General features: G+C 38.7%; 1 protein-coding gene across 1 annotated transcript; it reads left to right on the top strand.

Moving 5' to 3' along the window:
* Positions 1-132: 132 nt before the first annotated feature.
* LOC110715417 (cactin-like) lies at positions 133-1400 on the top strand (the record flags this gene model as incomplete). Its single annotated transcript, XM_021894001.1, has 1 exon — positions 133-1400. A coding segment is annotated over exon 1 (858 nt), but the record flags the coding sequence as incomplete, so codon positions are not given.
* Between the last annotated feature and the right edge of the window lie 13358 nt (positions 1401-14758).

Genomic DNA, 14758 nt, shown 5'->3' with positions numbered 1-14758 from the left:
TATCTAGGTGGCGACATACTTTTTTAATTCAAAAATAAAATACAAATCTTTCTTCTTATTGGTCGAAATAAGTATATTTCTTACGTGGCGCTCCGAATGCTCTCCAAAAATGCTTACGTTATTTATATAATATTAGATTTTATAATATTATGTTTGTACAATCTATAATTAAGGATATATTAGGTTTTTTTCTTTTTCTTTTTTTTTGGACACAAGGATATATTAGTTAAAATGTTATTGGATTTGTTTTGATTTACATATAATTTTATTATATTAGGAAACAAATTTAATATAATAACTTTCCTAAAACACGGTTGGTTTATGATAGATAATAGGAACCTAGATATTATATCCGGAATCTACAACAAATATTATCCTGCCTAATATAATATCTATCAGTTTAGCTGTTTAGGATTGTGGATTCTATTACAGTATCATATACATTAGGTCGGTTTCATAAATCTATATATTGAGATAAAGTAACAAATAAATCATATGGTTAAACAAAGTCATTACAAAAAAAAAAAAAAAAAAATTCAATCATGAGAGTGGCGAAGAAGAATCTGAAGAAGAGTAGTAACGATGGCAAGTTTTTATGGTGGAAAAAGATTGAGAGAGATGTGTCTCGTCTTGGAGTTACGGCGGCATTCGATGTTAAGGCCGAAAAGAAGAGGCGCAGGGAGTGTCTGGCCGAGCTAGAGAAGGTAAAGAAGAGGAGAGCAGAGACGGCAGGGCGACACGAGGAGTTGTTGTTGTTACAAAGAGAACGAGCTAAGGCTGTGGCTCATCATGACTATGACTTGAGTGCCAAGAAAGAGGACGCGTTTGTTCTTCATCAGAGTCTTGTTAGGTCTAGGATTTGCTTTCGTCGAGGGGCTGCCAAGCCTATTGACATTCTCACCTTAGTATATCATCATGAGTTTAATGTGGATGATTATGACCAACTTTTCAAAGGGTTATCTCTTGGACAACTTGAAGAGCTGTATTATGATGTTCAAGAACTTCTTAATCATCATGTTGAGGGGGAGTTTTGGGAGGCGGTATTGGTGATTTGTGAGTGGGAGATGCGTGAAGAGGCTAGGAGAAAGGATGACTTATCTGTTGTTGGTGGTGTGCATCCGAGTGTCGAAACGGATGTGAGGGACTACTTGCAGGGGACTAGTAGTTACAAAGAGTTGGTAGCACTACAATCACAGATCGAGTCAGAGATGCGTTCTGGGAAGGCCAAGGTGGTTGAGTATTGGGAGGCGGTGCTTAGACTGATTCACCTTTACAAGGCTAAGATGTTTCTTAAGGACTACCAACACGACAACTCGAAAGACTTCTTCCAAGAAACCATCAGCACACCAGAGTTGGAGGGCTCTTTCGAAGAAGCAATAATTGATCCTGAAGAAGACGGTGTTATGTTGGATGAAGGTGATGTTGGAGTTGATTCCAACGCTCCAAGAAAGCCCAAGTACATGGTCAAGGTTCATACTGGTTACTCATGGAACGCGTATAATAGGACACATTATGACCGAGATAATCCTCCTCCCAAGACTGTCCTAGGGTACAAGTTCAGTATCTTCTACCCCCATCTTGTTGACAAAACCAAGGCTCCTACGTGCTCAATTCAGAGAGACGGAGACAGTGCTGAAACATGTGTATTACGATTCCAAGCTGGTCATCCTTACCAAGATATAGCGTTTCGAATTCCTAATATGGAATGGGAGTATTCGCCTAAAAAGGGCTACAGATGTACCTTTGAAAAGGGGATGTTGCGTGTGTTTTTCAACTTTAAGAGGTTTCATTATCGACGATGATATTATGTGAATTGTATGTGTAGACAATAATTGATACTTTGATTAATGACTACTTCTATTTTAATAGAAATATGTAAAGTAATTCATTTAAACAAGTTATGTGGCTTTGTATGATACATTCTTGATCAATAAACAATTCTTAGAGCTGTTACATGACTGGCTCAACTTGATTGTGTAAGGGTCTCAGTCTTAAATTGATTGTCCACTGTAAAATGGATTAAATCAAATTGCTTAGAAGCATATATATATAAAAAAAATAAAACGGCCAAACAATACAGACAGAATATCTACAAGTGATCTATCATCACAAAAATTGCATATGCTTTGCTGATGCCACATGTGATTTTGAATTGTTGCTGATGATTTTATACCAGCCTTTGATCCGTTTATTACATTCACTTGCAGCTGGGAATATGCGCCACTTAATTGCTGAAGCTTGCATGGCTTGGATTCTACTTGATATCAACATACTTTTGGCCTCCTTTCAACCAAAAAAAAAAAAAAAAACCTTACTTTTGCCCAGGATATGTTAGTGGTCAGATCAATCTTTTGTGGATCTTGATATGTCTGATACATGTATGCTTTTCTTGTGATCATCTTCTGCTGCTTGTTTTCTCTTTTGTGTATATTTATTTGCTGGTTGCAGAATAGTTATTGTTCAGACTTGGTCTCTTCGCGAGTTCTAGTAGGCTACCAATTGAGCTAATAGGCTTCACAATCAAATAAAGGTTTAAATTCTGTAAATGAAACACAATGCAAACTGAAAATAAAACAGCTTCAATAAACATGTAAATGCAAGTTCTAAGTCAAACATTAATTTCCAAATGTACTTCGAGGGATATAAAGGAGGTAAAAAGTACACAAACCTGTGTACAAAACGAAACAACATTCATTGGTTTTGATATAATATGTGGTAACAATAGCCTTCAACATTGAAGATGGTATCATCAAATCACAAACGTCTGACGAACATAGAAAAATGGATTACAACGAAAGAAAATTAAAAGGTTTATCACTCAAATTTAACAAAATCAGTCAAAACAACCTCACAAAAAGGGGTAGAGAAACGAAAACAAGGTTAATCATAGCATAATCCACGAAAGCATACCATCAATCAACCCAATAAGGCCTGCTGCAAAAGAGGAAAAAAAAAAAGAAAAAAAGAAAAAAAGAAAGAAAAATTCCAAGAACTCAAGAAGGTACCAAAAACTAGCATATTGATCTTAAGTTTGTATCACAAGTAGGCATAGTATAGCTTTAAACACTTAAGATTGAGTGCAACAGAAACTTAGCTCTTTCTACATTGTTTTAATGGACCTTTGGAAATACTAACCATCTCAAATTACACGAAATGAGTTGTTCAATCCCCAATTAACAAGCAAGTTTAGAACGTTCAAACTTATATTGAAAATTTAAAAGGATAATCACCTTGAACATAACCGAGTCCTTTCCCTAAGTAATGTTGGGAAATTATCTAATTTCCAAAATACAGCCAATCTTTTTTTAATCCGTCCACGTCAGTTAAGGAAAAAAAACCGGTTATTTTTTATCGGTCCAGCAACAAACCGCTACTTAAAGTAGCGGTGTTCTAGGAATAAACCGCTACTTCATACACCTTCGTTCAGGTACTGTGCTTGAGCTCAAGAGCTGCTCAAAATCATCATGTACCTTAGTTCTAGACCTGTGCAATAGGGTGGGACCCCATTGAATGCCCTGACCCGACCCGAGCCAACCCTCCTTATAAAAGAGGAGGCCCGCCCACTGCACAGGTCTACTTAGATCCCAGAGCTGTATAAAAGAATGTGCACCTCCATGTTCTTCTTCAAATCATACTCGCGAAAGAACATATAATTGTCATTAGACCTGGTTATTGGGCGGGTTGGGTCAGATCGGGGCGGGTTGGGTCAGATCGGTGCGGGTCAAGTCAAGAGGGTCACATTTAATAGGGTCAATAGCAGGTCGTGGGGCAATAGGGGGTCGATAATGTAAATGCCAACAAGATATCAATTAAAATAATTATTGGACAAAGCCATTATTAAATATATATGTATACAAATTTATCAATGTAACTATTTTTACATTATCTATTAAATTGGGAAAATATTTTAGCCCTATATTGATCCTACCCCAATAAGGGTCCTGTCCATTTAAAGCCCTTTAAACTTGACCCTAACCCTATTATCATGGACTACCCTACCCAATAACCAAGTCTGATTGTCATAAACTTATAATTAAGTAAGACCCCTAAACATTTTACCCTTTATGAAAATTAAAAATAGATCAATATATATAGCAAACTGACGTCAATAACCATCTATGAACTTGAAGTCAATAACCAACATGAAACAATTATCAATTAAGCACTGAATCCAATCAGACTTAGAAAGGAATCCATAAACAAATAAAAATAAATAAATAAAACCCAAGTGATAATATACCAACGTGAGTGTGCTCAAGCAATTTCTAGTTAAATATCTAGTAATTTATATATTAAGCTGGAAATCGCCCAAAAAAATCATTAATTCTTCGAAATTCTTCCTACAAAAAAAGAAAAATATTCGAAATTCGTAGAGTATAAGTTACCTTTGCATTTCAGAACAAATTTATTGTTGCATTCAATTTTTTTATTCAATCTGCGCTTTCCTCAAAGGGTTCGTATTTGCAAAATTTCCACTTTAATTGCTCAACTCAACTTGTTTCATGCAAGTTTATGAACAAATTTTGTTGAATTTGAGCAAAAATAGAAGAAAATCGATGTGATTTGCTTCGATTTGGAGCGGTTACGGTGGATTTTAGAGAAAATAGGGTAATTTTGAGAGAGAAAGTGATTGGAAATGTGAAATGTGTTTGAGGAGATAGAAAATCAGATGTTTTGGATGGAGTTGGGGTTGGAAAGCTTTGTAATTCTACGGTGGCCTTCAGGAATTAAAAAAAAAAAATTATATGAAATACAAACTTTTTTTCAATTCTATCAAGTGGGATTTTGATTTTGCAAAATTAAGCATAATGTCATTTTTTTTGTTTTATGGTTAACTTTTAAAACATATTCCTGGATCTTAAATATCAGTTTAAATTTTTGGTTGAGTTGGTCCACTAACATGATATCAAGAGCAATGACGCAAAGGTCATGGGTTCGAATGAACGTTTGGTTCGTTAAATTGGAATGGAATACCTATCAATTCAGGTCAACGAGTTGGATTTGGGTCAAATTATCTATTTCGGATCATTTGGGGTCGAGTTTGGGTTATCTCTCAGTAAATCGGGCTTTGGAATCGGGTCGAATTAGGTCGGGTTATTGGGTCAGGTCAAAAATTGACATGTCTAATTGATATGGAATCTCATATAAGGGAGTTACGGATTCTTAACCCCATACTTATCTAAATTGTTTGGTTTATTCTTTGGAATGACACTACTAGAAAACAGGTCATTTCCGACGGAAAAATTCCGTTGGAAACACCCTGAATTCCGTTGGAAAACCCGTTTCCGACGGAATTTCCGTTGGAACAGGTTGTCGTAACATGTTTGTAGGAAAAATGGTCTTTTCCATCGGAATAGTGTTTTCCGACGGAATTCCGACGAAATTTTCTCAACGGAAGAGGTGTTCCGGCCACAGAAAAGTTCGTCGGAAAATTCCGACGGAATTCAAATCCGCCGGAAACTTCCGACCGTCGGAATCTGCTACAAAAAAAAAATTAAAAAAAAAACGCCCAGCTACCTCCGACAGGGCGTGTCACCTCCTCGTAACATCAACCACCACCACCGTAAACCACCACCTTAACCCACCACCGTTACCCACCACCTTAACCCACCTAACCTTAACCCACCAAACCCCACTTCACCACCAACCAAAACCCTCTAACCCAAACCATAACCCCCTACGCCTAACCACACCTAGAACCCCCCCCCCCCAGACCACCACCCACACCCAGACCCCCCCTCCCAGACCAGACCCCCCACCCCACCCACCCACCCTGACCAAAACTAACAAAATCGGAAAAAAAAAACCCCAAATCGAAAATTAACAAAAACCACATCGAAAATTAACAAAAAACAAATCGAAAATTAACAAAAACTAAATCGAAAATTACAAAAAAAATCCATAACACCCAAATCGTACAATAAATTCAGAGATCCGAAAAAAAATACACAAACAAATTGAAATCAAACAAAATAAATATATATACAATTATTCTGAAATTAATAAAAAAAATTACAATGTGTCGTAGTTGTTGGTTGTCGTTGCTGCTGGTGTCGTTGCGGTGGTAGGTGGTGTTGTCGTTGTTGCTGCTGGTGTCGTTGCGATGGTAGGTGGTGCAGTGGTGTCGAAGGAAAAGAAAGGAGAACGAAAATAAAGGAGAAAGAGAAAGGAAAGAAAAGGAGATGGAGCGTGAGATGAAAACAGAAGAGGAAATAGAAGAGAGAGAAAGAGAAGAGGAAAGAGGAGAAGATAGAGAAAGAGAAATGGGGAAAGAGTGGCGGACAGAAGAAGATGAGAGGAGAGAGAATTTTATTAGGGTTTTTAGGTTTTTTATTTTTTTTTTATTTTTTTTGTTTAATTATATTCCGACGGAAAATTCCGTCGGAAATTTTCGACGGATTTTATTTCCGTCGGAAACTTAATGTTTCGACGGAATAATCCGTCGGAAATTTCCGACGGATTTCATTTTCGTCAAAACATTAAGTTTCCGACGGATTTCATTTCCGTCGAAACATTAAGTTTTCGACGGAATATTTTCCGTAGGAAAACCGTCGTAAATTTCCGACGGAATAAAAATCCGTCGGAATTTACGATGGAAAAACATGTCCGTCGGAACTAATCCGTCGTAAATCAGCCTATTTCTAGTAGTGTGGTTTGTACAATTCATTCAAGGAATGAATTGTGAATCTTAGGGGGTAAGGTGGGTATGAGAATCTAGGGGACGGGGTGGAATTAGAACCCCTTGGTATGAGATTCCATACCTAAATTTGCCTAACAAAATAAAATGGATGGAATGGATTATAACTTTATTCCAATTCATTCCAAAAACTCCAACCAAACGACCCCTTTAGTAAAATGGATTGAAAACCTTAAAAATGAAACAATAGATAAATTAAAAAATGCTTAATCCTTTTCCTAATGTTCTATTGGATTTGTTGAATATAATTTTTCACATAAGTTTTTTTGCTGCTTAATTATCTGATCTATTAATGATGATCCACACTCAGAAATTCTAAGTGCAACCTCTCGTTGTGTAGGTTTAACCCTATCACCACGCTGGCTGCGCGTAAATTCCATAGTTTGATGAGTGAGTATAAGCTTTAGTTATCTTTTGTAAGGGAACAGAATGACCATTAATAGGAAAGATAATTTGATTAATAGTTTGAGTACATGGAGAGTATAGTCTTTGAAAGTTATTTCCTATTATCATATCATGACTAGGCTGATCAGTTGCCCATAAAATAGGAATAACACATTGAACACCTCCAATTTCTATTGGTAATTTTTCTATTATTTCTGTATGCATCATGACACTGTTATTAGCAATTTTAACTTGCATAGGATTTTTAGCCTTTTTCCACAAGAATTCTGGAAATAATGATCTTTTTCCAAAACATGTAGAACAACCACTATCAATATATGCACATAATTTATATTTATTATAATCTTCAATGCATATATCAATTGGAATATAAATGCTATTTGGATTAGTACTGGATATTTCATTACAAGCTTCCATTTGCATATTTACTTCATCTTCATATACTGGTTCACTTACAGTTTTGGTCTTATATCCAATTACCTTTCTTTTTTCAATAATAAGATTATTCAGATATTCATTTATCTCTAAATTAGAACATGAACCAATATCTATACTATGTCTTGCTGGTTGCTTTAAGGCTTTCTTAGTTTCATATTTTTCTTTTAGCTTTTTTATTAAAGCTAAAATTTCTTCTTCCTCCTCTTCTGGTTTTTCATTAACTTGTTTTTTCACTTTTATTATAGCTGAATTTTGTCTACTTAGACTTGGTGATCTAAAACTCATACTTCTTTGCATTTTAGGATTTGCAGTTATCCCAATATGAAACAATCCTGATTCATCAATTAAAAACTTACTTAACCTATTTTTTACTGCATAATTCATGAAGAATTCTTCCCAAGTTTTTTCAATTACTATTTCAGTAGGATTTACATTTATAGGGATATCTTCTTCTTAGGACCTCCTCCTTGCTCATATTTTTGAGCATCTACTATTTGTTTCTTGAAAGATGAATCTATAGTATTAACAACTTATAGACTACCTTCCATCTTAATTGAATAAGTCGAGTTCCTTTATGCATGTTTACTCCCACAGTTAATAACTTGATTGCTAGAAACTTTGGAGCATATGAATCTTCTAAGCTCACATAATATCTTGGTTCACATATATAACTTACAATTCCCTGACTTAAGCTACATGTGATACCACTAATAATTTGATCGTAGAACTCTTTATGTCTAACATCACATACAAAGCTTAAATATTTGACATTTTTACCAAAATCTTGTAAAGGAGTTATGTATACTTGTACTGCACCAATACAAATATAACTATAATCTCCTTTTTCTTTATGATTCTTAATGCTTTTCCAGTTTATGATCTTAATTTCTACTGCTTTCTTTTAACAATTCTCAATTACTATACTTCCTTCCATTCTTCATAAACATATTTAGTTCTAGTTTTCAAGAAAAAAGTTTTAAATATTTTATCTTTGGTAATTTGAGGAAAATTCCAACTTTCTTTGTTCATTTGATTTAGATCTTTATCTTTAATCGAATATTCAGCTCTTTTCAGTTGACCTATAATCATTTTACTCTTATCTTCCTCATCATTTAATTCAGAATTTTCTAACACTTCTCCTTCCATCATATTATTTATTTCTTCATAATTTTCTTCTTCAAATTCACTGTTGTTTAGGGTAAACATACTCCAACACGTGGTCCAATCCCATAGTGACACGTGGCCCAGTCAAAGGGAGACACGTGTCCCTAAAGGAAGATGACACGTGTCAAGAAACACAAAGAGCACCTGAAATGAGAGCAAAGGGCCTCATTACATCAAGAGGCCTAAATCCTGAGAAAGCCACAAAATGGCGCCCCTCTTAGGACACTTACCAGCACCTGATTGCGCCTCCAATCAGGGCACAAAATTCTAGGGTAATAACCCTAAAAGGGCACAATTCCCCACCCCTATAAATACCCCAATCATTTATGATGGGGAGGGTGGATGAGGACATAACATAAAAAAGAGCATTAAGAGCTCCCGCTTCTCTCTACTTTCTCTCTCTAGCTTTTCTATTTCCGATCACTAACTTGATTGTCAGAGGTGAATATTCCGGTAAACGGAATATTCGTGGTTTTGTAGGTGTCCGCGTCTATCCTGCCGAGAGCGCGACCAGTATCCCGAGGGAATCACAAAAAACCCTGAAACATTTGGCACCGTCTGTGGGGATACTCGTCCGTTATGGAAAAAGATGGTCAGACACCTTCTGCTGGTCCCAGTCCTGGTCAGGACGGGCATGTAGAGAATCTCATTGCTACAATCAATACAAGCGATCCTCTGACTACTTCATTTCATGAGGCCGAGGATCCTCCGGTGACTACTGGTTCCTTGAAGGCCGCCTTAAAAAGCTCTGAAAGGAGCTTGAGAGTAAGATCCCTTCTTCTTCTAGACAGTCGTCCAGATGGGAAGGAGAAGGTGTTCAAAAGAAAACTCAGAGCAGGGTGGTCAATGCGGTAGATGCTGGAAATACCCCATTCCGACATGTAAGGTCACCATGCCGGATGATTTCTCTGACCATACTCTCTCCAAGCATACTAGCTCGGCCAGGACCAACAGAAGTTAAGCTCACCATACTCCAACCCCAGTTCATCTAACTCAACCATTTCAATATCAGAATTATGGCACAATTCTGCCGCCTGCTCCCCCTGTCTTTGGACAGTACGAGCAGTATGACCATCCGTACGACTAGGCAGCTTACCTGGGCGGATCGGCCGCACAACCTCAGCTCATTGATTGGCAAATGCGATTGTTGAATATGGGTGACAAGCCGCCTCCGTTTTCTCAAGAAATTCTCAACTCTACCCAACTAGCAAAAGTGAAGAGTGTACTTGTGGGTGCCTATGATGGTACAGGCAACCCAGAAGAGCATGTCACCTCATACAGAAACCAGATGTACCTGCAAAGTGTGGATGATGCCACCTGGTGCAAATGCTTCCCGGCCACCCTCAAGGGTGTAGCTCAGGACTTGTTCAACAACCTACCGGCCGGATGCATAAATTGTTTTACTACTCTCAGCTTGCTATTTGTTGGAAACTTTTCTTACAATATTCCATCACGGAAGACCAGTCTTAACTTGGCAACCATAGTCCAAGGAAAGAACGAGGGGTTGCGTTCGTACGTTCAGAGGTTTAATCAAGAGAAAGCCCAAATTCAGAATCTGCCGGATGAAATGGCCTACTCGGAGTTCCTTCGAGGAATAAGGCATAATGGCTTTAAGTTTGACTTGTTCAGAAAAAAGATTGGACATACGCAGGTGTTCTGCGGGAGGCCAAATCCTATATTGAGGCAGCTGATTTTTGTTCGCTTACGAAATCAGAAGTGCCGACTAAGGGAGCTAAGAAGAAGCAACCATCTTAGAAAGACTCGGCTAGCAAAAAGAAAGAAGGAAGCAACAAGAGCAAGAAGTCAGTGTGGCCGACTGCCAACAGATAAAATCAAAGAAAGCTAAGACGTATGAGCTCCAGTATGAATAAAACAAGGATTGTTATTCAATTTTGATGGAAATCAAAGACAAGTTCGAGTTTTAGAAGCCTCGGCCTTTAAGAGGGCCGGCTCAGTACAAAAACAAGAATAAGTACTGTCATTACCACAAAGATGTGGGGCATGACACAAACACTGCAACAATCTGAAGAGATTGCTTGATAAGCTGGCCGAGAAGGGCATGCTCAACTCATACGTTTTGAAGTCCAAGTTCACATACTCTCGGACAGACAACAAATCCGAGAAGAAGAAAAACAAAGAAAAAGATGATGACGGAAATAGTACTTACTCAGGGTTTGTGGCCGTTATATTAGGCGGCTTTGCTGCAGGCGGCCCAACCATGAAAGGAATCAAGCAAGATGCTTGAAAATTTGAGAATGTGATGTACACCGAAAGGGTGAAGCCGAGCCCTTTCCAGAAGTGACGTTCTGCGAAGCGGCCGAGGTGAAAACAAAGCCCATCACAATGACCCTATGGTGTTCATCCTCAAAGTCGCCAACTTAAAGGTCAGTCGGGTGCTGATAGACATGGGCAGCTCATCCGATATCATCAGTTTGGCTTGTCTAAAGAACTTAAAGTTCCTAGAAGATGCCCTCAAGGATATCTCCAACCCTTTGGTTGGGTTTGGGGGGAGTATCATTCACCTGGTCGGACGCATTGACTTGCTCGTCCGATTTGGGCAAAAAGGGGAAGGAAGGGGCATGGTCGTCCGCTTCCTAGTTGTTAAGGAGCTTACGGGCTACAACGTTATCATCGGCCGTCCAACTCTGACATCATCAAAGGCGGTAATCGCCCCTCATTTGATGCTGATGAAGTTTGAGCGTTCGGATGGGAAGATAGGTTCTATTCAGGGAAACCAAAAAATGGCTAAGGAATGTAATCAACTGGCAGTGAAGCCAACAACACACTGACAAGGGAAAGTGTTCGAGCGAAATTCCGAAGAAAGGTCTCTCCAAACATACCAGGTCGGCCAGAAGCGTAAGTCGATCAAGAAAGAGCAAGCATAGCAACTAATGACCGTCGGTCGGCCAGAAGAGCTAAGGCCGTAGCCGGGCGGCAATCATAAAGATATAGTGCTCTACCCAGACCAACCTGATCAGACGGTCAAAGTAGGCATTATGGCTATGGGTTTGCTTGAAGATGACTTAGTAAAATTGCTGAAAGAGTTCAGAGATGTGTTTGCTTTTGAAGTTCATGAAATACCAGGCATCAGTCTAGACTTGGCCGTACATAAGCTGGTCGTGAATCCAGCTATTAAGCCTGTCTAGCAGAAAAAGAGAAATCATGGAGAACAGAGGAATCAAGCGGCAGCGGCAGAAGTTAAAAAGCTGTTGGACGCAGGTTTTATTCGGAAATGTTACTACCCTGATTGGGTAGCCAATGTGGTTCTTGTGAAAAGTCGAATGGAACTTGGAGAATGTGCGTAGATTACACCGATCTCAACAAGGCATGCCCTAAGGATAACTTACCCTTGCCTAAAATCGACCGACTGGTTGATTCAACGGCTGGGCATGCCCTGATGAATTTTATGGACGCATACTCCAGATTCCACCAAATCCCTTTGTGGGAAGAAGATCAAGAAAAAACAGCGTTTGTGACCGAGCAGGGGCTATATTGCTACAAAGTTATGCCATTCGGCCTGAAGAATGCCCCTGCCACATTTTAGAGACTTGTGAATACGGTCTTCAGAGATCAGATCGGTCGGAACATGGAAGCATATATTGATGATATGATTGTTAAGTTAAAAAGGTCGGCCGACCATCTGAAGGACTTCTGAGAAACATTTACCGAACTCAGGCGGTATAAGATGAATTTAAATCCAAGAAGTGTGTCTTCGGTGTTGAGTCCGGCTAATTTCTCGGATTTTTGATTGACTAGCGCGCCATTGAGGCCAACCCTGAAAAGATCCAGGCGGTCTTAGACATGAAATAGCCGAGAACCATAAAAGAAGTTCAAAGGTTAACCGGCTGTTTAACCGCACTCGGACGATTTATGTCAAGATCAGGGGATAAATGCCGTTATTTTTTCCAAACTATCAAGAAGAAATCTATGTTTGAGTGGACAGAGGAGGCCGAGTAAGCCTTTGTACAGTTGAAAAACCATTTGCATACCCTTCCTCGGCTCGTCAGTCCGTTCAAAGATGAGAATATACATGTACCTGGCAATCTCAGATTATTCCTTAAGTGTCGTCTTGCTTGCTGAAAGGGATGCCCATCAGATACCTGTGTATTTCATAAGCCATGTCTTGCACAATGCCGAGCTTAGGTATCCACCCATTGAAAAATTTGGCTTGGCATTGTTCATGGCATCAAAGAAGCTAAGGCCATACTTTCTTGCTCATTCGATCGTGGTCTAAACGGACCAACACTTGAAGAATCCGTTCACAACATTGGAGGCCAGCGGCCGAATGCTTAAATGGGCCTTAGAATTGAAAGGTTTTGATATTACATTCAAACCCAGAAAAGCAATCAAGGGTCAAGCCTTTGCAGACTTCTTGTCTGAAATGACACGACCGGACTTACAACCGGCAGGGGATTGATGGGCGTTAGAACGGTCGCACCTTCCACACTCATTCAAACACATTTATAAGCAAATATCGCACAAACCAAGCACAATTATAAGTAAGAGTTTGGTCCAAAAGGAACGGGATTAAATTTCTAAAGATCTTAATACGCAAGCTAGTTCGAAGACTTTTGTTGATTAGGGGTTCGTCAAGTAGACAAACAAACTATTGTTCTAAATCAAGTAATTAAAAGCACTAGGGAATGGGGGATCTTCTCAACCATGGCAATTAGGCATATTTGGAATAAAAGAGACAAGAGATAGCAAGGACTATATGTAAGACCAACCTCATGCAATTAGGAAAACAACTCACACTCCTAAACTTAGATCCCTCATTAGTTTAGCAATAGGAGATACATAATCAAATTGCAATAAGTAATGACATACTTAATCTACATTTCCATGTCAAATTAAGCATAACATGCCATCAAGCTCCAAATTCAAGGGTAGCTACTCCTATCATGAAGAACTAACAAGGTATCTCATACAATCAATTTAATCACAAATCAAACATCAATACTTCCCCCAAGTTTACTTAATTAACCATTAGATTGATTTTCACCTAACCCCTAGCAAGGAGGACTACTCACAATTCATTGTGAGTAACATGCAAAGTTCCAAGTTGGGATTCTAAGTAGTTCAATAATTGGGGGAAAAGTGATTCACTATAGATAAATCTAACATGCAACACAGTTTATCAAGATTAAGAGAGATTCAAGTGACTTGCAATAACAAAATAAAATCAGAAAATAAGTAGAGACAAGTGAAATAAGTTACTATTGAAGCTTTAAATGTTGAATAAATGCTGAAAATCTGAGAATGAACCTTGAAGTTTGCTTCTACAATGATTAGATTTGAGAGTTTCCAAATTAAATCATCAACTAATTTAATGAACTAAGGTGCTAACTAAGAGGAAGTTTGCTGAAAACTATTCTACTGCTTGTTGTCTTAAAAATGAACTAAAAGGGTAGTATTTATACTCCCCGAATTACATAGGAAAATTCGTCAAAAGTAAAACAGATTTCCAGCTAGGAGCGCCCGCTCCTGAAATCTGCTCGCCCGCTCCTCTTGGCTTAAGATAGAGGCAGATTCAATGATGGCAGCGAGGAGCGCCCGCTCCTACTAGGGTGCGCGCCCGCTCCCCTATTCTTCAGCAGATGGCAGATTCAAGTTGTTGGGGAGGAGCGCCCGCTCCAAGGAGGGTGCATACCCTCTCCACCCTACTTCATGATTGAGGCAGAATTGTGCAAACTTTGCAAAAGCACCCGCTCTTGGAGAGGTGCACGCCCGCTCCACCAGGAGCGGCCTCTCCATCACATTTTGCCTCTAGTCTCGAACCATGAACTTTGTTTGCTTGTCAAAGCTAGTCTTATACCTAAGATCATGGACAAACACATACAAACAGGGAAAACGCCAAGATACAACATTTATATACAAAAATTGGGTTAGAAAGAGGGAAAAGATTACCAAACCGGGTTAAAATCACCACAATAAGTGGTCAAATAAACCACTTATCATGGATCAGATTTGCAAGGTTTTTGTAGATGGGAGTGCAACAGCAATCGGATGTGGCGCTGGTGTCAGTTGTCAATCTCCGGAAGGAGACAAGTTTAA

Source organism: Chenopodium quinoa, unplaced genomic scaffold (genome assembly GCF_001683475.1).
Source record: "Chenopodium quinoa cultivar QQ74 unplaced genomic scaffold, ASM168347v1, whole genome shotgun sequence".
Lineage (NCBI taxonomy): Eukaryota > Viridiplantae > Streptophyta > Magnoliopsida > Caryophyllales > Amaranthaceae > Chenopodium > Chenopodium quinoa.
Note: the sequence above shows the minus strand (reverse complement) of the source record. Positions and strands in the feature narration are given on the sequence as shown.